Here is a 22,525-nt window from a genome sequence, read left to right as displayed (position 1 = left end):
GTTACACTTTCTCACGACCCATTTTCAACTGTCTGAGGAATTGTAAACATCTGTTGTACTGTACAAGAAACTGCTGTTGTTCATCATGCTAATATATACCTCCTCCTCCTTGGAGAAAGGATAACTTTGAAATCATATTGCTATTTTGACTCAAGCCCACCTGCTTTCTAAATTATAGCTCTGTTGAAAACATGTCATATCTACAGTATAATGTAGAAAAACTGAAAGGAAGTTTAAATTCAGACTTTAGCACTTGTGTATTATTTTATGTAATGCATAAATAAGATCATTATGAGAAGTACCTCCTGTTAAAAGCAAAACTTGTTTTATCACAGATTCCCCATTTGTTGTTAAAAAAAAGATTTAAAAACAAATATTTTGGTATCTTATGTGTCCTATTTCTAAAAATTAATCTACGCAAAAGAAACCCTGCAAAATATTATGCCAACTACCAGTTGTATCATGCCAACACCCTTTTTTTCCCCCTAAATTCAGTAGCACATGAAAATCTATTGGGTTGAATTCTGGGCTGTTGTTCAAATATTTATGGAGCCCCTCTCAGACGCAAAGAAGCATTTGCATTGAAAGAAAAGGTTATTGAGCGTGGGCCGCATTGTAAATGATACTGGGAAACTTCTAGCAAATTCAAATTTAATGGTAACCTGCTGGCAAAGAAAAACGATGCAATATGCTCACAAGCTCAAGGCAGTGTTGCAGTTCAGCAGCTAAGTCTTATTCAATGCTACATTAACTTTCCCATTTATGCTGCTCTTGTAAAATATAAAGCCCTCAAGCGTTTTTGAGGTGTGTTTGTGTGTGTGTGTGTGTGTGTGTGTGTGTGTAATCGTTTTGGCGTTATGGGGGCTTTATTTGGTAATGTTCATTTTTCACCCTGTGCTGAAATGGTTTTGCTTTCCTTTGAGCTCTGCTTGACAACATTCCAAAATGATATCTATGGTTATTTAAAAAAAATTCAGATGAAAAATAGCTTTAAAGAAGCCACTTGACAAACACTCGAGTGGCTTTTTTTTCACGATTAGATTTGTTCACAAATGGTTTCCCGAATTCCAGACATCTGCAGGTTATTTGCCTCCTTTAGAGAAGCTTTATTTTTTGGACTGTTGGGAATTTTTTGTTGCTGCAGGAACATGTTTGGAAACAGCTGCTCTTTAGTCCATATGATTCGACTGTGGGATAACTGGAACAGACCCTACATTGCCCTATAAGATCATACTATATGCTTGCTTGATGATGAATGTCCCCCCCTGTAAAGAGTCGGCATAGAAAAATCAATAGCCTTCAAATTGAAACAGTATAGGGTGGTATTGATCCGTCATGCGGAATCAAAATGAGGAGGCTTTGATACATCTCTGCGAGACAGCTCCCAGCGTAGTAATGACACACTATCAATTTTAGCTTTACACTGATAAATCAAGTTGAAAATTGGTTGTCAGAGTTTTTTCCAGGGAGAGAGTGATTTTCCCTGCCCTCTAGTCCCCTCTGCTGTTGACCTCTGAACCCCTGCCACTGGATTATAAAGTTCAGCCTCGTACAGAGCGAAAGTAGATGTCAAGACGAAGGATGAATTCATTGAGGACTAACGGCATGGGGTCACTTTATTATGACACTGCTGTAGATTTTTTGTTTTTTCAAGCCAAATATTCTGTATACCGCAAATTTTAACTAACAACTAACCAGGCCAAGGGTGGTGTGCAGAGGTGTAAAGAGTACTGGTATTTCCTACTTAAGTAGAAGTACTGTTACTGGATTGAAATTATACTCAAGTATAAGTAAACAGTAGCTGAATTAAATAGTGCTCAAAGTAAAAGTTACTAGTTACTTTCACCCGTCACGTTTATTTTTGGTAATAAATCTTGCCACGGTTCCCCCAATGAAATAACACCAATTAATTCAATTCAAAACAACAATATATATATAAAGTATAGCAAAATTTCTGAACACTGAAACTGTGAAAATATCCAGCATTCAATGCTGTTATGGCGCCGTGCATTACATTTAATCTGATTTGTCGGCTATGATGTGATGCATTTCATTGTCTGGTCATTTAATTTTTTGTAGTTTCACAATGTTCATCGATCATTTTAAAACAAAAAAACTATAATTTACTCGGTAACAGTTGGGTGTAGAAATGTAATCAATTACTTTACTTCTTTTAAAATGTACTTAAGTACAGGTAAAATGACTGATTTAGAAATACACTAAAAAAAAAAAAGTACCCATAAAAGCAACTTAATTACAACGTGAATACTTGTATTTTTCACCAACCAACCAGGCTAAGGGCCAGGTGCAATATCTTATTTAGGACAAAATATTAGCATGTTTGCACTTTAGCACTAAAGCACTTTTTTATTATTAGTATTTTATGATCTTTTCAACAGTGTTTAAAAACAAATATTCCTTTACTCCTTTATTCCAAACTCAATGTGCTTAAAATATCCATATACTTGTATTAAAAACAATACTTACAAAAAATGAAAATAAAATAAACCGAGACGAAAACAGGGGAAAACTTGGCTAGGCTAATGCTAACATTAGGTTAATGCCAATGCTAATTCTAATACTAAGCTAATGCACTGCGACACGGGCCAGCACCTGCATCCTCACATGCATTTTCTTCAGGAAATGCAAATATTCTAGTTATAAATTTTACACTCATTGTAGTTGGCACAAATCTCGATTCGGTCTAAATATTTAATCTCAAACTCCACCTATTCTCATCAATGGCATGTTAATTGTACTGGGTTCAAACCATACTGTCCTGGTTTTAGTATTTGCTTTTTGTTGGCAGATGACAGTGTCTTGTTCTGTCACGTCACGGACCCCCAGCAGACCCTAACCTCACCTGACTCGTCAATTAATCGACAGCATTTCGTCATTATAATTACTTTTTTTCAAGCAGAGAAAGACAAAGCAAAAAATGGCGACTTGTATTGATCCGCTGCGAGGAAGTGAAGGAGCCGTTTCCCTTGGCTAACAGTGAGTTTCATCTCTCCCCTGTGATGAATGGTAACAATCTGCCCTGTGGATAATAACTTTGTGATGGAATGAACCTTTTTACTCACAATGTGCCTGGAGTATTTTGGTGTCGCCTGAAAGGGTTATCAATTCTAATAGAAGTCCGCTACCATAAGAGGGGGGTGGGACGTTAGAGGGGCTTTAGTGCCTCAGAGGGGTTTGAGGTCTGATGACCCCTCTGGGGCAGAAAACAAAGGTCAAGGTCTGTGTTTGAGGCCGACAATATAAACAAAAGCTTACTTGGCTTATAGCAGATATAATTCAAAGTTAGTGTTCTGTCTGACGCTCAGTGAGGTTGTGGATGTTTCTTTATCATTTAGTGTGAACAAAGGTGTGTGTGTAGGTGTTCCCAGCTTTTAAGATTAATTGGTTTTGATAAAAAAAAATGGTCGAGGAATTTGAGAATTAAGTAATATTTTCACTTGCATTTTCCAAAATGAATTGTTTGTTTGTCTATTAGCAAAGTACTTCATGGGTTTCGACAATATTTTTTTTACCAATGATTGACTTCACACCATGGAAGATTCCATTAAATTTTGGAGGGGATTTGGATCAATATCCTATAATTTTTAGATCAGTTTCAAAAACTGAAAAATCCGTAAGGCTTATCATTGGTGAAATTTAAAAAAATTCTATCTCAGTTTGTAATTGGCCAATCTTTATGTAATTTAACTCAACTATGTCTGTTTGGGAGTGTACATCCATTTGGACCTACTGTATGGTTGTTGATGGTGATGTACATTTCTTCTAAGCCTTTTAAAGTGTGAATGATCATGATACCATGATCAGGATCATTGATCTGAACTGCTAATATCTGGCAAAGAGGTGATTTGGCATTTGTCTCACCATGTAGCCATTCATTTGTTTTTCGGCTACATGATAACGCCGCCCTGCTATTGGTTCAGAGCGCCAACTCTGGGCTAATAGCCATAGCTTGCCCCGGCATGAACTGAACACATAACCATACGTGTTTCTGTGGGCAGCAGTGAGAGTCGGGAGAGAGAAAAACTCAAGGTTTGAAGAAGAGTTTGATGCTGTAAACGGCATTGGCGTGTTAATAGTTAGTACTTGCCGATACCGATGCCAGCCTTTTAATGCCGTATCAGGGCATTACATACAACACGAGTAGTTTGGCTCAAGGGACTTGCTAAATATCCCACAGTGATGGCCCTGGTTGGATTCGAACCAGGGACCCTGCGATTACAAGCCAACCAAGTTGTAGTGACTTATACTTCCTGTTTACAGTGGCGCTGCATATTTTTGCGGGATGCCGTTCCAACCACCGTAAAACAGAAGAAGAAGAAGAAGCATTGTGGGCGTGTTTCTGTTTACTATAACGTGCGCTAATCATCCAAGCTAATGCTGTGTTGGTGAACGTACTGGATGTGAGGGAAGCCTCTGCACCAAAACAACAGCGGCTAGATTTGAACCGGACTGTTAGTCAGGAACAGATCAGCAAAGCTATTGCACGGTATGTTGTTAAAAATAAATAGCCTGTCGCTACTGTGGAGTCGCTGCTTTCACCAGCTCGTTAACCATGTCATATGCTTTGCATTGTGTAGCTGAGAAAAATGCTGTGAATTAATTGTTTCATATTTATTTTTATAAGCATTTACAACAGCAGAATCTGCTCACGGAATACGCACAGCTTACTTTATATAAGTTAAGGTGCAACTCCTAAATTGTGCTAAAGTTGAAAAATTGTTCAGTTTTGATTTGGGAGCAGCTGTTTTGTGCTTTACATACACATAATTTATGGTTGTTTTATGGCAGTTTTTGCAAAGCAGAGTTGGTCAAAATGTATTCCGAATGTCAGATAGCTTTCATTTATTTATTTTAGAAGATTTTTTGTGTTTATGTTGTACGTTGTTACTAGTTTTTGTACATTCTAAGGGCTAAACACAACCATTTTTATGATGCTGAAGCCACTTTAATTTTTTATATTTGATTCTGAATAATCTTCATGTAGTTTTGTGTTTCAGTCAGATTGGTGTTTGTAAAAACTAATACTGAGCAGAGTTTAGTACTGTGAATGTACATGATTATAAACTCTGGGGTTGGATACAATAACATGTCATGTATGAGAAGCTTTTATCCAAAGTGATGTTAATACAGGAACAGTATGGGTAGGAGGGATTCAACCCACTGACCTTCTGATTACAAGCCAGCTTCCTTAACCACTATTCCTCCACCACAGAGTTGATCAACAGTGGATTATTTTCTGATACAGCACTGATATGAAGCTGTACAGACACAGATGACCCAAAAAATTAAACATTCTTTGATTCTAAGTAACTTAAAAGTCCCAGTAACTCATTAGTTTTTGGTGTAAGTAATCAAAATAGTAACTTTGTGAATGAAGTAACTAGTATTGTTAAGTAGTTTTTTTTCAGTAACTAACAGAACACTGATCTTCAGAGCTGTCTTTTTGTTTTTGACCTTCCGCATACACTCTTTGATTTCATCCGTTCTAACAGTGTTGGATAAAGGACGATGCTCATTTCTCTCATTCTAAACATGCTGCTCATTTGTTGTTTCCACCGCCTGCTTTTTGCTCTTGACCTACACCAGGCTCTCTGTTCCTTTGGGGCGCTCTTAACCTTGCACACAGTGCTAATTATCTCTGGAAAGAAGCCCATTTACACAATCATCAATTTGATTAGGTGTTGAAATAGAGTGGGGCATTTGCCTGACTTGTGCCACAATTCCAGTGAAAGACGGCGTTTCGGGGGGGGAGTTCACCAGCAGTGCAGTTTGCCTCCTCATCCCTCCTCTGTTCCCTTACGTCTGTCTTCATTACACAAGATGACCTCGAGTTAATCTCACCACTGCTTTTGTTGTTTCCCTTTTGTCTTTGTCCAATACCCATTTTTAGAGTGTCTCTTCTATATCACTCAATCCACCAAAAGAGAAGCCAAACGCTATAAACAGAAGCATTTGGACGTTAGCCCAGCAACTTTCCATTTGTGACACTCTTGGCATTAGTAATGATCAGGAATGATCAAAATAATGAGATTGAAGCCACATGTACTCCATGCAGCTCAATGTGATGACCTAACCCTCATACATTCACTCAGCACTTTAAATTCAAGAAGTACACAGTCAAACTTGGTGTGTTTTATTGAGGGAATTACTGTACTTAAATGGGTGAGCAGTGAGCTCATTACCATCTGGTCACCATCTTTGATGCACAGTATCTTCTTAGTTCAGTTTCTATCTAGCGTTAGCATGTAATGCAGTGTTTCACGAAAGAGCAATAAAAAAAGAAATACGTGGGTCAAAGAAAATGTCTTTCTAGTGTGTGTGACGCCCATTTTGCAAATCATCAAGTTGTCTTTCTAATAAGAGCCGTAATCGCAATTTTTGAATTATTACTCGGAAGTTATTTTGATTCAAAAGCACCCAGTAGAAGTCTGGTTTTCCCCCACTATGACAATCAGACGTAGACGTTTCAGGCTATAGGCAGACTATGCATTTGCATACGGCCCCACATGTCACCAGGGGGCCCTAAAGCTGAGTGGTCAGCCTTATCTGAGGAGAATGAAATGTACTATTCTTTGTCTTTAATATGCTTAGAAATAAATGCAGAAAATAAACTACTATCTTAAGCTGTAGTTTTTCTAAGAGGTTTTAGGTTTTAATGCTGTAAATTGGTTGAAACAAGCGGAGCACAAATTTTGTGACATTAGCCGACAGGTATTATGGGAAGAATTGACATTAACTATGTTTACAAAAAAAAGGAGGGGGGGAAACACCAAAAAGACCAATAATTAGTGTGGCTTGCTGAATAATTTTTCCCTCAGGGTCAACAACATCTTGAAAAAGGTTGAAAGCCATCTTTATTCTTCTAAAGCAAACATGGACAACTGGTGGCTGATTTTGTTCAGCCCCTAAAGTAAACGCACAAAATGACTCAAAATAGAGGCGAGGCAAATGTATTTGCAAAATACACAAAATTACTGAAACACACAAGGCGACTACAAAAATAACAGAAAAATGTGCAAAATTGCACCAAAAACACACTTGTAAATGTTTTAAACACAGATTGATTCTAAAAACATGCAAAACAACAACAAAAAACCAAAAGACACAAAATGCCTCGAACACACAAGTTGACAACAGAAAAACGCACAAGTAAGTAGTAAGTAAGTCATCTTTATTTATAGAGCGCTTTTCACAGGTAGAAACTACAAAGTGCTGTACAAACATTTCAGAATCATCCCGTCTATAGAGAACATGGAAGAACAGTCACAAATAACATGGGAGACAGGAACGCAGAAACTGTGGGTCATTAGAGGGCATTAGAGGCGCCCCGTCTTCAGATGAAAAATGGACAACATAAGGAAAAAAAGCAGATTATGAACTGATTTCCCAAAAGGAGAACAAAGTACAGAACCAGGAAAAAATACCTCTCAGCCGAAACACAGTTTAGATAACACACAGTCCCAAAAAAACAGAAATCTACAACAAAAATATACACAAAATGACTAGTAACACACACAAAAACATCAAAAATCAACAGTAGAACTCTTAAAACACACAACTCGACAACAAAAACACACAATACAAACGAGACACAAAATTGCCCAAACGCACAAAGCAACTACAAAAATAACAGAATAAATGCACAAAATAACAAAAATATAAACAAAATTACTCATAACACACACAAAAACATCAAAAAACAACAGTAGGACTCTAAAAACATACAAACCGAAAACAAAAACAGAAATAATAGAAAAAATACAAAGTGACAAAACAAAAAGACACAAAATGATTTAAACACACAAGGCGACTACAAAAATAACAGAAAAACGCACAAAATAACACGCAAAATGACACAATGCACACAAAAACTTCAAAAACAAATTATCCCAATTGTTCTCACCTGTATTAATGCTCATATTGTTAATTATTCTTAATATTTGATAACGTGGCCCACGGATCAGACAATCACATGATTTGATAAATGTGGCCCATCTCTGGAATAATGTGTTTAACAACTAGTGTGTTAGATTATTAAAAAAAACACTTGTATTAACACTAAAAGCATCAACTGGATATTAAAAAAGGGCAGTGGTTAAAGTTTTAGTTACAAGTCATGGCTCAGTTTAAAGAGAAAATCCTTTAAAATATAGATAAAATGCTTTTAAAACACCACAACTCACAGAAAATCATGCTATGTCCAAACTCATAAGGTCCCCATTGACAGCTGGAAATGAAAGAAAAGATCACTTGTCCGTGCTGAAACGTGATGGCTGTTCAACGTGCGTGTGTCCACATTGTGTGTGTGATTGCGTGTGTGTGCATGTGTGTGTGGAGGGGGGGGTGCATGTGTGAAAGAAGCCAGCCGTCGCAGCTCTGAATAGAATTGTCACTGATTACTGGTATTTATTATAATTATGCCGTGCTCATGTCACCAATGGAAGCTTTTAAAAGGAGTATAATGGTGTTTTATTGAATCAGTGTGTTCTCGTACTTCCTTCTGACCGCCTCACACAGATTGCTCCTGGGACTTACTGTGGTCACTTTTAGTTTAGTCTTTTTTTTTTTTTTTTTTAGCTAATAATCAGAAAATGGGGTTTGCAAATACAAACAAAACAGGATAATAAAAGGAATTTGTGGGTTTATTAATGTCAAAGCTACTGTATGTTGCACTCACATCACACTCAAGTTCACCCTTTTTTTCATTTAACAAATATAGGAGATGTATAAATAAGTGAGAAAATATAGTAAACATTCCTTCTTGAAAATTGGCCCGGGGGCCACTTCCGGCCCAAAAACAAGAATCGTTGTGTCAATGAAACTCAACATTATTTGCATTGGATCACAGTTATCCTGGTGCTTATATTGCACGATTGCTGTCATTTTCAATGTAAAACTGTTGGAAAAACTCAAATTATTACATGATGTGTATTTGTATGGTTTATATTGATCTAGAGTCCGAAGGTATAAAAACAATATTTCCCTTTATTTAGTAGAATTTGGTCATAAATTTAAAGTCAAGATCTGATTTCTGTCACGTATTGCTTGGATATGGTCAGTTTTTTACATATTTAGTAGCTTTTTATGTGAAAGTGCAAACGAGGTCACAATAGTGTTGAAATAACTGTCTTTATTGCCCCGCATTAAAATCTGTGGCCCACTTGAGATCAAGCTGCACCGTATCTGGCCCCTGAACTAAAATGAGTTTGACACCCCTGCAATAAAGTCTTTGTCTGCTGTCAAAATTGTCAAAATAGTTTCAGATAAATCATTTATCACCCCCTCGTTGTTTTTATTGTGAATTTTACCTGTCAGCTTGTTAAGCTTTTCTATTGCAAAAAGAAAAAAAGCATGAGGTGTAAGATCAGGCCCCTGAAAAACCCCCTGTGACTCATTGAGGAAAGATGTGCTTTAAATACCTATCAACAAAAGAGGACAAAAGACCATCGTCCGCTTACACATTTATCCTGCCGCACTTAGCATGTCTGAAAGGCTTCATAAATAATAGCACTCCTGTTTCCGGTAGGTTATCAGTGCTGGAAAATTAGCTTTTAAAATGCAGTTTGAAATCCATTTGGGTGATTGATGGGTGATGGGACCAATAAATTTTCAGCAGATCCGAGAGGGCCGGCTCACGGTAATTCTTTATGGTTGTCATGAAGCCAGACGCATTTGACGTGTTAAATAAGGAGGTCTCGAGCCAAGTCGACTCAATGAAAGGTGTTTGTAGAGAAAAAGATCCTCTGTGTTAATAATGCAAAGAAACGTGATGTATATTATTGCTAATGTTAACATTGGCTGTATAAAGAATGTAAATTAACAAATGTGTGCTTGTCAAAAACAATTTTAATCTTTTTGGAATGGAAAAAAGCAACCTGATAAAGGAGCGTTTTTACCATCCAGTTTGAGATCATTCAGATAGTATATGTAACATGTACAGCTCTGATTCAAAGGTGCAGCTCTTTAGGAGAATCCCATGGTTAGACATGGGCAACTGATGCAAAACATACATAAAATTACAACAACAACACACAAAATGACCCAAAGACATACCAAAATAAGACAAAAATACACAAAATTACCCAAAAACATATCAAAATAAGACAGAAATACACAAAATGACAGAAAAATATACAAAACATCAACAAAAATGCACAAAATGACAAGAGATATATAAAATATATAAAACGACTAAAAAAACACAAAATGGACACAAAAACTAAACAAAAAAACAACCAAGAAATAGGACAAAAGTACACAAAATGACAACAAAAATATACAAAATGACAACAAAAAATCAACTAAAATACACAAAATGTTAAGAAAAATATAAAATGACAAAAAAATATACAAGAAGGCAATAAAAAACAAAATGTCAACAAAAATACACAAAATGACAAGAAATATATAAAATGACAGAAACCTATATAAGCTGCAAAAACACACACAAAATGAACACAAAAAGATACCAAAAAAACAACTAAAATACACAAAAATGACTCAAAAAGCACACCAAAAATAACACAAACATAAAAAACAAATTTAAAAAAAAAAACTGTCATTAAAGTTGCATTTATTCTCAGCCTGTGGAGAGATGTCATGCCTGAATCACCTTAGTTGGTTCTTCTTAAAAGGCGGAGTTGGGGCTCTACTCTGAGCTCCTCCATTGTATCCCAGCTCCTCACCCTGTTTCTAAGGCTGTGCCAGTAAAATAGTGTCATCCACCTGTGTTGTAATCCTGAATGCACCATTACAATATCACCACCCATAAGTATCTCCAAAGGGATTGTTGTAACTTGAGGATTTGTCCTGTTTTGCACTCCATTACTGATCGAGACAAATGAGGATTTTCGTCCTTAAGGCAGACTCGTACCTAAACCATCAACCTTTGAAGTAACTGCAGAAGAGTTTAATGCCGTTATAAGGAAATCTTCAAAGTGGCTGATTCATCCCCCACCGGCATCTGCTGTGTGTTTCCACCAAGAATTAAAAGGACATAATCTTCAACAGTAATCGCCTGGTTGCCTAGGGTGGATTTACATTTTTCTCCCTGTGTAATCTTGCGTTTACATTATCATTTAGGTGGGTTCCTCCTTTCCCTTTGCTGACATCTCTCTTCTCCTCTGTTAAGCTTTGAGACAGATTGACAGGGGACAAGCTCAAGGCGTTCAGTCTGGTTTCGTATGCACTAGCTCCTTCTACGCTGTTCATTCAGTGCACGCACATACACACACACACACACAAACACTCAATTTTGATTGATACTTAACTGAAACTGAGCTCTTGTTGCTGTCAAAACCATAGCTTAGTCTCCTGAGCCTCTTGATTTCTGACACTGGTAGATATTATAATCATAGATGAGGCTGTATTTTGAGATGTGATCCCCTTGTAACACTTTAATCTGTTTAGACTGATTCAACACTGTGGCACAAGCTGTACAATGAAAACTGGCAACTGTTGGGAAATCCCTGCTTACGTTGAGACCTAAACAGCCTCCTTTGATTTTTTAACCACACCAAAGTGGTCATTTTTTCACCTTAAGACATGGAAGATTCCATCACATTTTAGAATGGATCGAGATCAATATACTGATTATGGATCAATTTGAAAAATGGAAATAAATTCTCTTTCATCATTGGCGAAATATTCATTTATCGGTTCGTAATTGGCCGAACGCTATTCAAGGGTTCTAGGATTGTGAACATGTCAAACAAAATTACGTACACAAATTCCCCCTTAAGCCCTTTTATAGATGTAGAAATAAAATAGAAAAACACACATTTTCTACACCTTTAATTTTAACTCAGTTATGTCTTCTTGGTTCCTCGATTACCCCACCGAGTTTCATTTGGATCAGATCCGAATTGTGCATTTAAACACAATTTTGGGAAAATATGGCGGAGCCCAAACATTTGGACCTCCTGTATCATTATTAATGGGATAGAATTTTTTTCCAAGCCTATAAAGTGTGAATCATCATGGCATCATGATCAGGATCCATATTGTTTATTCCATTAATGCTGTTTATTGTCAACGGGTGGAAAAGATGATGATGATCATGCACAGTGTCTGAAATAGGCTTAAAAATGACTCAGCATGTTGGAAATAGATTCATCAATGTTTCCAAGTACCCCCTGCAATGTGTTCAAGCACCCCTAGAGGTACACGTACCCCTGGTTAGGAACCACTGATCTAGATAACTGCCAATATCTGACAAAGAGGAGAGTTGGTGCGTGGTGAAGGTTTGTGCTCTCTGAGTGCTCTTGTTTTTTTAGCTCTTTCTTGTTGGTTCTTACTTACTTACTTAGGCCCGTCGCCCCCTGTGGGCCATAGACCATCGACAAGTTTCCTCCAACTTATCCGATTCTGGGCTCTCCTTCCAAGTTCATACCGGCTCTACTGGTGGTTGTCCTGGGTGTCAGTAGTAAATTCAGCTTCCCGGCATCCGTATGGCTTTTACTGTGTCGCGTCATAAGCCTTCATGTTGAAGACCCTACCTCGCCGAGGCCCGGTTGTTGTAAATTACTCTTTGATGATTCTGTAACATCTCTTTTTTACGGTCTTGGGTTGTTAGTCCTAGCCCAGCCTCCCCAAAGAGGGAATTTGGGGATCACTCTTCGTCTGGCCTCTACCCCTCAACCTGTTTGGCCTGGGTAGCCCTAACAGGAGCATAAAGCTCCAGCCGACATAGCTCTAGGGGTCACTGGGACATGCAAACCACCCCACCGTGAGTATGGTGGTGATCCCAAGTGATGTTTGGTGTTTCTAGTATTTTTAAGATGAATTATACTGGAAATTTGAATCTCCAAGCAGTAACAAAAGGAGCTGTGTTAACCATTAATATGTAATAGTAGTACTCTTGCGCCGTCAATTTCTACATGCCCTCGGTAACTCTCTAAACGCCAACATTCTCCAGGCCAAAACCAGGGCGGGTCATCCTTGCAGCAAATTTAGATGCATGAAGATCCCAGAAGAAAAAGAGGTAAATTGAAGAATAGACACATAATGAGTATAGGGATCTCCCAGTCACGTGACCCCTAGCCAGGTTTCAGCCATTTTGACGGTCAGCGACGGTCAGGTGCTGTCACCACGCTGTTTATTGTGGCAGATTTTGCTTTAATTTGTTGTGCCCTGGGTGTGACAGCGGGGGACACATCACTTTTATCGGAACATGTGTGTGTGTGCTTGTGGACATGAAGGGAGGGGGGCAACAGCCGATCTTCCCGTAGAACATGTCCGTCTCTCCCAGCTGTCAATGGACTGTGCCGTTGTAGCGAGGAGACTGAGGCACGTGAAGCAGAGCAGGTGTAGCTGAGGGACGGGAACATCCAGCTGCTTCATCGGAGGAGAGGACAGCGATCAGGCCGTCCTCCTCTTCTTCCAGCCTTTGTGCGCTGATCGGCTGTGTCGGCCCGGCAGCCGAAGGCTTTCTAGACCAGCTGGACAAACCGTGTTGAGGACGGGGGTGGGCCGAGGAGCGGACAGTCTCAGAGTTCTGATCTGCGGGCCCTGAGCAGCAGTTTGCGGAAATGCCTTCTGTTGCACGGGTAGAGATGGGGCCGGAGATTCCCGAGGAAGACAAAGGCGAAGGGCTCTGTCATCACATCCTTGCTGCATGGAGGCCAGCGCGGAACCAAAGATCCACTTCGGGACTATGGGCATGTCCAGGATGTCGCTTCTTTCCCCGTCGGAAAGATTAGCAAGGCCGAGCCACCGCGCCCGTTCCTAGGGGACCGGCATGATAGGAATATTTCGCGACGAGCTGTAGTATCACAGGCAGTTTAGCATTTTTTAGTCAAAATGGCTGAACCAGTTTGAGTAGCGGGACATCCCTATAAGGCTCTGATGTTGGCGTTTAAGTTGACCAATCAAAAAGAAGAGTAGTAGCGGCGACCGTCTATTAGCTCACGAAACAACCGCCCCCTACAATTCATTTGAGCTAGCAGAAAGTAATGTGAAGCGTGCAGGAAGTTACCGAAAGCACGCAGAAAGTGATGACGCACGTACACGAGCGTGTGTCTGCTCGCTAACTACAGGTTTTATGTACGTGGTTGTTTTCACGCATGTGGCTTTTTGAAATTAATGGGGGGCCATACTGATAGCCGTTGTCAAAACAGAGTGGAGCCTCCTCAGGCAGAGGCCTTGGTGTGTGCAATCAGTGTATGATGGTATCTGGCCTGCTTGAGGCAGTCTGACCAGAAATGATCAGGAGAGAGTTTTGTAATTACACATCAGTAGTAATAATAGAAGTAGGAATATACAGCAAAAACAAAGCATTGATTTGTGTCATGGGTTCATGGAGAGTTTCCTTAAGCCACATAGAAGTTGTTAAAATTTGGTTAAATATTAATAAGACAAAGGTAAATTAGGACACAATATATTTATTTCTAAAAGAAACACTGTGGTTTTAAAATGGCTCTAGCTATAATGCTCAGTGGTTATGGGCAGTGATTAAACCTCACGCTGAACCTGGTGCTTAATGGCTTGCATTTGTTGCAAGCCAATAAAATTACCCCAGGTCCTCACTAATGTTGGAATAATCATTTACAAAGATGGTTACCACGTGCTGGAACTGTTGTTTTTTTTTTCCCTTTACCTCGTTTTTTTATGACCCGACTAATTTGCTGTTATTAATAATGAATAAAAATGCAATTTTCTATTGGGTTGCTCCAGGGCTCTGGGAATCATTTCAATGAATATTTCAGCACATTATTTTAATCATGGCTCCACATACGCAGGGAGGGGGGCTTGTTTTATAGGCTCATGCCTCAAACGCCCTTAGTCCCTGATCATTAAACCCCACGCTGTCTGTGTTGAGGTTTCTACCTTTGATTTACAAGGCTTGTTAAAAACATTGTAAAAAAGGAGGCAAGCTGTGCCATTTATACTTGTAATTTGATGCTGAATTTGTTAATGGGAGTGTCTATGATTGATGTAAGCAGTGGCTGCTGCTGCTCCCTGCTGTTCTGATGCTACACTCTTTAGCCTAGCTCAGTGGTTCTCAAACATTTTCTGCTCAAGTACCACCTTTCTCTAACTTACAGTATGAATCCAAGTACCCCCTTTGTCCGACTATACACATTTTGCTCAGAATCCTGTGAAAAACAGCTATAGAGCATAATGATGGAATGGATGAGCGTTAACACATGTTTTAAAGAATATAATTTTGTAAGTAAGTAGAATAAAATAGTATTTAGTGCCTCCTGAATAGATTTATTTCTATAGTTTTTATCATTTACGGTGCCTGATGTGAGACCAAGACTATTTCTTGTATTTTCAGTTCATGTTCTATTTAAAATAATTTCTATCACCATTTTGTGTGTTTTTTGTGTAATTTTGTGTATTTTGTTGTTGTTTTTCTGTTATTTTATTTTTCAGTATATGTTTCTCTCATTTTGTGTGTTGTTGTTTTGTGTGTGTTGTTGGTATTATTTAAATTATTCTCTGTGTGTGTGTTTTTTGTGATCTTTGGTTGTTTCTTATGTTGTTTTGTATGTTTCTCTGTTTTTGGGTATTTTGTAGTAATATTTTGTATTTTTCTCTCATTTCGTGTGTCTTTGTTGTCATTTTGTGTGTTTCTGGTAATAGTGTTTTTCTCTCCTAGTGTGTGTGTTTTTGGTGTGTTTATGTGTACTTTGTTGTTGTTTGTCTGTTCTTTTAATTATTTAGTATTACTGTATATATCATCTTATTTTGTGTGTTTTTGTTGTCATTTTGTGAGTTGCGGCTAATATTTAGTATGTTTATCATTTTAACTAAAAGTAAACATTAAAAAATCCCATATTTTTAATGCTTTCATTTGTTAATTTTCCTCTCTCTCTCAAGTACCCCCTATAGTGCCATCGCGTACACGTACCCCTATTTGAGAAACACTGGCCTAGCAAACAATACTGAGCAAGCCATCATTCAGGTTCATACTGTTCATACATCTACTTTGTGTTTCGGGAGTTCCCTTTCAAAATAATTTCCCCATACTGTATAAGAAAATATCCAATAAAACTCCCCCATTGTTGAAAAGTGTGTGTGCTTTGTCTCACTGTGTTTCATCTTGTGTGTATCGTAGTCAGCTGTGCGACTTTTGGCGCCTTGATTACTGGGAGGACGACTTGCGGCGGAGGCGGAGATTCGTGAGAAACCCGTTTGGCTCCACCCACTTAGATGTCACATGCAAGTCACTTCAGGATTACGGTGAGTGTGTGATTTATTTTGGAAATAGCTATAATTAGTTTGGAACCATGAGGAAATTTCCTGTTATAATTTAAAGCTGTTGGAGATCTATATATACTGTATATATCAGATAGAGACATATCGTAGTGTGAATTTTTTTCAGGAAATTTACTTTGAAATTTACTTTGATCTCCTGACATGTTTCGACTGCCAACTGACAGTCTTCCTCTGAGGCATCTACTGATCACTTTCATGCGTCCTTATGAGTTCTTTCTGGCCGTGGTCAACTTGAGAGCTGGCCACGCCCCCTGCCGCCTGATGGTGTCTGGAGAAGAGAGTCCCAAGTGGGAGATCAAAGTAAATTTCAAAATAAAATTTCTTGAAACAAGTTGTCTGAATAAATTAAACCATAACATATTAAATTAAAGATCATTTTGTTCCACGAACAATTTGTAAAATGTTGAAATAGTCGTTTGAAAGTTTGTTTTGATTTTCACTGTAAACACTTGATCTATTGACGTTGCTGGAAATGTTTCTTCCATTGCATTGTGGGATGTGGAGTCCCATAATGATTGCCCCAAAAACTGGCTTTCCAACACATTTTTGGTGATTTCAAGGACTGAAAGTTGTGGCAAAACAATGAGGCATGTTTTTTGTTTTGGGTTCACACAAAAAGATTCAAATCAGGCCAAAACTGAACGTCCCACGGAATGGAGTGATATCACGGTGAATACTGGGAACAAACGAGAACAAAAATGGAGTCACGCCAATCACTGCCTTCCTAATTTGGTGAAGAAACACAAGAATAGAATGACAATAAACCAATATAAACAAACTTTCAAGCAGCAATTTTAATATTTAACATTTGTTTTTTGAAGCATTTAATTTATTGATCTATGAGGCCTACTATGTCTTTATCCATTAAATATCTGTGGTCTCCAGCGGCTTTAACTGTGTGGTTTCAGGAATGTGTTCGTGTGGTTTTTTGGGTTTTTTTTTGTTTTTTTTCAGGAATGAACATTGAGCCTGGGCTTGTCTATAATATTTAATGGTCCATGTTGCTCACAGGAGACATTTTTACAGGAAAAGTAACTCATGAGCCTTGTGAATTTAACATGACACATCCAAATAACACATTATTATTACTAGATATTTTCATCAACACACACACTCATTAGCACAAACGCTCCCTTCACTTCAATTTAATGTCATACCTGAAAATCTCCCGAATAAGCCTTTCCAAAATACGTTCTGCACTGGTGCCCACATTACCTACTGCCTTCATACTGTACATTTAATACTGGAATATCATCATAAAATGTAAGTGTTTTAAAGGGAAAGGTCAACTTTGATATAGGTTTCATAGCGAGTGTTGTTGAGTGTTTTGTAGTGACACATTCTGACTTTCCTGCTTCGTAGCTTAGCTTTAGCTACCGGTGTCACAATCTGAGTTTACCTCGATCTGAGATCGATTATGAGCACGCTCACTACCAGAAAATGAATTTTTACTAGTTCCGCTGTGAGTTTTGCTACTTCCGCCATGCTGAGATTGAAAATTCAACTTCAAAGCCAATGTTCAAAAGCTAATGTTATTTGACGAGTGCAGTTTTTTATTATTAATATGTTTTAGAAATTGTTCTGTGCAGCTTTTTATTATTACATGTCTTCTGTTTGGATAAAAATAAAGCACATGTTGGAATATACTTTTTAGGAATGTATTCTTCCTTTCACACTATTTTCCCAATGCAAGCTCAGTATGGCAATATGAGTGACAATCTCAGTCAACAATTTGAGTAAAGTAATAGTGGTTCATGAATAGGAATAGTTTATTTTCCCAAAAAACATGATTATAATATACATTGCAATAAATAACAGTTAATTTAATGTAACTTTACAATAATAAGCTTTTGTATTTATATAAATCTGATCATGACAATCATATTTTTTATTTTTTTTTTTTATCATTGGTTGATTTTTTTTATTGGTAATCGACTGATGTGATGTTTTAAGCATTTTTTTTAAAATCAGTACAACAATCTCAGTTCATGGCTAATCCAGCACGGGTACATTTCAGTACGTAGCGGTCACGTACTGAGATTGTAAGAGAATCTCAGTACGGAGGTGAACTCAGACCGTGGCACCGTAAAGTAGAACATGCGATGTGTTCAGGGTCATCTGGGAACTTTCAGTGCATGGCAGCTTCTGCAGATAAGCAGATGTCAGCTGCCGCCTCAGCAGCAGGTGGTTCATGGATACTTTTTGACCAATTTTTTTATTTAATTTGGAAAGATTTTGTGGAATAATTTGAGGAAAAATTTAGAGCTCTTTCAACAACAACTGAATTATTAGTAATTTACACAATGATTTATGTTTTCTCTGTCATTTTCACTTTCTCCTGCGGGCCGAATCGGATGCCATGAAGGGCCAGATTTGGCCCCCGGGCCTTGAGTTTGACAAATGTGCTGTAAACTCGTAAAAAACAAAAACAGCAAAAACAAATGAAAACTGTCTCCAGATTTATGTTCAATAATAATAAAGCACCTGTACCCTTATTCATGTAATGCAACTGTCAGCACTGTCCTCAGAATATTTTCAAAATTTAGTTTTAAAGTGTTTTGAAGGGCTCGGATATTAAAGATCCGTGACGTACTTTATTTATTTTTTAAGTTGAAGCAAAGAGTGAACATTTATTGAATGAATGTTCACACATTTTTACATCAATAAACCCCTAAACTGTGTTGACATGTTTTGATACGTAGTAATAACTGAAGAATAGAGACAATAATACAGTATTTCAGCCTTTCTTTGTGCTGATTCTGTGATGGAATTATTTTTTTAAATATATGATGATGATATACTGTTTTATTTCAAACAAATGTAATAATACAAGTAACAATATTACAATAAACAAAAGATTTGATGCAAATGGCTTCCTTCCAGAAAAAGCAAAAAACAAAACAATAATTACATATATTACATATATTACTGCACACAGTTTGAAAGGGAGTGGGTGAAAGTATAAACGTATTAGTCCCACCAGTTTTCCCACATTACAGTAACAAATAATTAATTTTCATCATCCTGTTTTCCAACCATTGCTGCTGTTAATAAATTAATTTTGTCTCATTTTTATATGTTTTTGATTAAATACACACACAAAAAACATATTGCACACTTTCAAAATTGTCATATAATGTAAAGATGTTTTCTTTATATTTACTTCAATTGCGTGATATGTGTACACTCTTTAATTTCCATTTGCAATATACTTATATTTTTGTTTATATAATATACATCTTAATTTACTAATTTAATCAATTTCCAAGTTTAAGGTTGAATTATTTATTTTTTTTATTAGTTTTGATCAAATTAAATTGGATTCATCATTTTGTCAAATGTGTTATGGACTAATGTTCTGTCACATAAAACATAAATGAGGTTGTACACTGAAATATATATTTTTGTGTGGTTGTTTGGGCTAACCGTTGCAGTATTCAACTGGACTGTGAAACTAAAACTTATACTATATTTTGTCCTGTCATGTTTCCCATGGTGCAGTGAGAATTTACCTCTTTTTTTACTGCACTATTTTACATTTTCTCTCTGATATTTGATATTTATACTTTGGTGTCACTGACTGAAGACTTTATGAAGCCCTGCTGGTACATGTTGGTCTTAATGAACAGAGTAATAAATAATCTTGTCATGTTAAATGCATGCCTTGCTGCTCGATGGGCCCTCGATGGCCCCTCTGCTCCCCATGAGAGGCGAGCTGCACATGCAGAACGTTTCCAGCTGCATTTTAAAGATACAGAAGGAGAAGAAGAAGAAAAAAGAGATTGCAGGAAATTCTTTTTTTTGTTTTATTCATTGAGCTTCACGTGGTTTAGTCGGACGTGGTTTTTGGGAAGTTCTGTTAAAAGTGTAGAAATTGTTTGTGTAAACATTTCAAAACGTATCTGAGTATCTTGCAATTACAACAATACACAAAATGGTTTGACAAAAAATATATGAATATGTCAATAAAATGATTTATAAATGAATAGTTTTTTTTAATGAATACATTTATTCATAAATAAACACATGCATTTGTTTATGAATAAGTACATGCATAGATAGCACATGTATAAACAAGTAAATGTATTTATTTTCAAATTTATTTCAGTAATTATAATAGTAAATAAATAAATGTATTAATAACAAATTATCTTTCTTAGCTATTCTTTATATACATACATCTATTCATAAATAAGTACATACATAAATAGATACACATAAATAAGTAAATACATAAATAATTTTGTTTATATAAATAAATACATACTGTACATGAATTTGAGTAAATTTATTTATTTTCACATTTATTTCATTATTTATAACAGTAAATAAATTAAGTTATTAACAAAAAAATTCTTCGCTATTCTTTTTATAAATACATTTATTCATAAATAAGTGCATACAGTACATAAATATATACATATATAAATAAATACATACTTATATAAATACATAATTTGTTTATATAAATAAGTACATACATTAATAACATATTTAAATTTGAGTAAATGTATTTATTTTCCAATTTATTTCATTATTTATAATCGTGAATAAATAAATGTATTCATAAAAAATATATATATTTCTTAGCTATTTTCTATATGCATACATGTATTCATGAACAAGTACGTACATAAATAATATTTTTTAAACAAGTAAATGCACTTCTTTTCAAATTTATTTCAGTATTTATAATAGTAAATAAACACATGTATTAATACAAAAAATATTTCTTAACTATTCTTTATATACATACATTTATTCATAAACACATTAATAACTAAATATGTACATAAATAACATGTTTATAAATAAGTAAATGTCTTTATTTTCATAGTTATTTCAGTATTTATCATAGTAAATAAATATATGTATTAATTAAAAAAATATCTTTCTTAACTACATACTTAAAATAAATTATAAATAGATACATTGTATTTATTTAGACATTTATTTATGATAATAAATAAATAAATGTATTTTTCTTAGCTATTCTTTAAATATAATTTTTTTTATTTTCTATAAGAAATATCCATATGTCAGTGTTTAAATGATTTATTAACTTTCCACTTTCAGCTCTATTGTTATGCTGTGAACTTACATTTAATAAGTGCCAGGTGCCTTAGTGTGACCTTTATAATTATTTTGGCACCTCTTGTGTACAGTGGTGTACAGTGGTTTACGTTAGTGATGGAAGGTTAAACTGTCCTAAACTCTCCCTGGTTGTCCATTAGCAGCAGGAACAGCTTAGCCAGCACATTCACTCTCTGCCCTGATCTGCTCTGCCCTCCACCTTTAATAACATGCCCTGTTACAGCCAGCCTCAGCCCTGTATCAGAGTATATCGTGAGGTGATTGGGATTGGGCAAGCATGAAATGGAAGTCAGGTTAATATTGATCCAAATGTTTAACGGGGCTGTTTTACCTCTGGGTGTCCTTGCTGTCTCATTTCACGTGAACAGCCTCTCTCAGAGCTGATTGCTCCAGGCGGAGATCTTTATAGCTTTTTAACTGCAGCAGAGGCCGCTTCATGATGTGATATTAACCTTATCCGCCTTTATCGTCAAAAGAATTTTAAGTGTGACAAATGACATCAGGGTGTTTGATAAAACACACAAATGCACTCATTCAAATGTATTATTTACATAATTATACAGAACAGTCAGAGTTGGACTGATTTTAATGTCAAGATTCTCACATTACTGTAATTAAGTTGCTTTTATGGGTACTTGTACTTTTTTGAGGATATTTCTAAATCAGCAGTTTTACTTCTGCTTAAGTATGTTTTAAAAGAAGTAATTTGTTACATTTCTACACCCCAACCGTGACTGAGTAAATTATTATCTTTTGTTTTAAAATGATCAACGGACATTGTGAAACTGCAAGAAATGAAATAACCAGACAACAATCAAATGCATCACATCGTAGCCGACCAACCAGATTAAACGTAATGCATGTCGCCAAAACAGCATTGAATGCTGGGTATTTTCTCAATTTTAGACTTCATAAATGTAGCTATACTTAGAGACTGATTTTTTTTATTTATTTATTTTGAATTTAATAAATCAGTGCTATTGAATGTAAAAAGTAATTGTACATTTTGACAAACCTTTTATTTTATACAGATGCCTTTGTGGAAAACAAATTAAGTTGAAATTGTGCGAGATTTGGTCTCTTCCTTTTTAAGATTAAACGCAATGCACAGCGCAAGAAATGCTGATTATTTTCTCAGTTTTAGAGTTAATAATAATAATAATAATAATAATAATAATAATAATAA

At 36.3% G+C, this 22,525-nt stretch overlaps 1 protein-coding gene across 1 annotated transcript in view; it reads left to right on the top strand.

Annotated features, from left to right (window-relative positions):
• The window catches only part of nbeab (neurobeachin b), a 314,839-nt gene that overhangs the window by 183,971 nt on the left and 108,343 nt on the right, over positions 1 to 22,525 (top strand). Inside the window, exon 37 of the mRNA XM_028465652.1 lies at positions 16,085 to 16,209. Coding sequence (XP_028321453.1) covers positions 16,085 to 16,209 — 125 coding nt within the window. The remainder of the gene's footprint in view (positions 1 to 16,084; positions 16,210 to 22,525) is intronic.

Source organism: Gouania willdenowi, chromosome 13, assembly GCF_900634775.1.
Source record: "Gouania willdenowi chromosome 13, fGouWil2.1, whole genome shotgun sequence".
Taxonomy (NCBI): Eukaryota; Metazoa; Chordata; class Actinopteri; order Blenniiformes; family Gobiesocidae; genus Gouania; species Gouania willdenowi.
The sequence above is the reverse complement of the archived record's forward strand: the minus strand, read 5'-3'. Positions and strand labels throughout refer to the sequence as shown.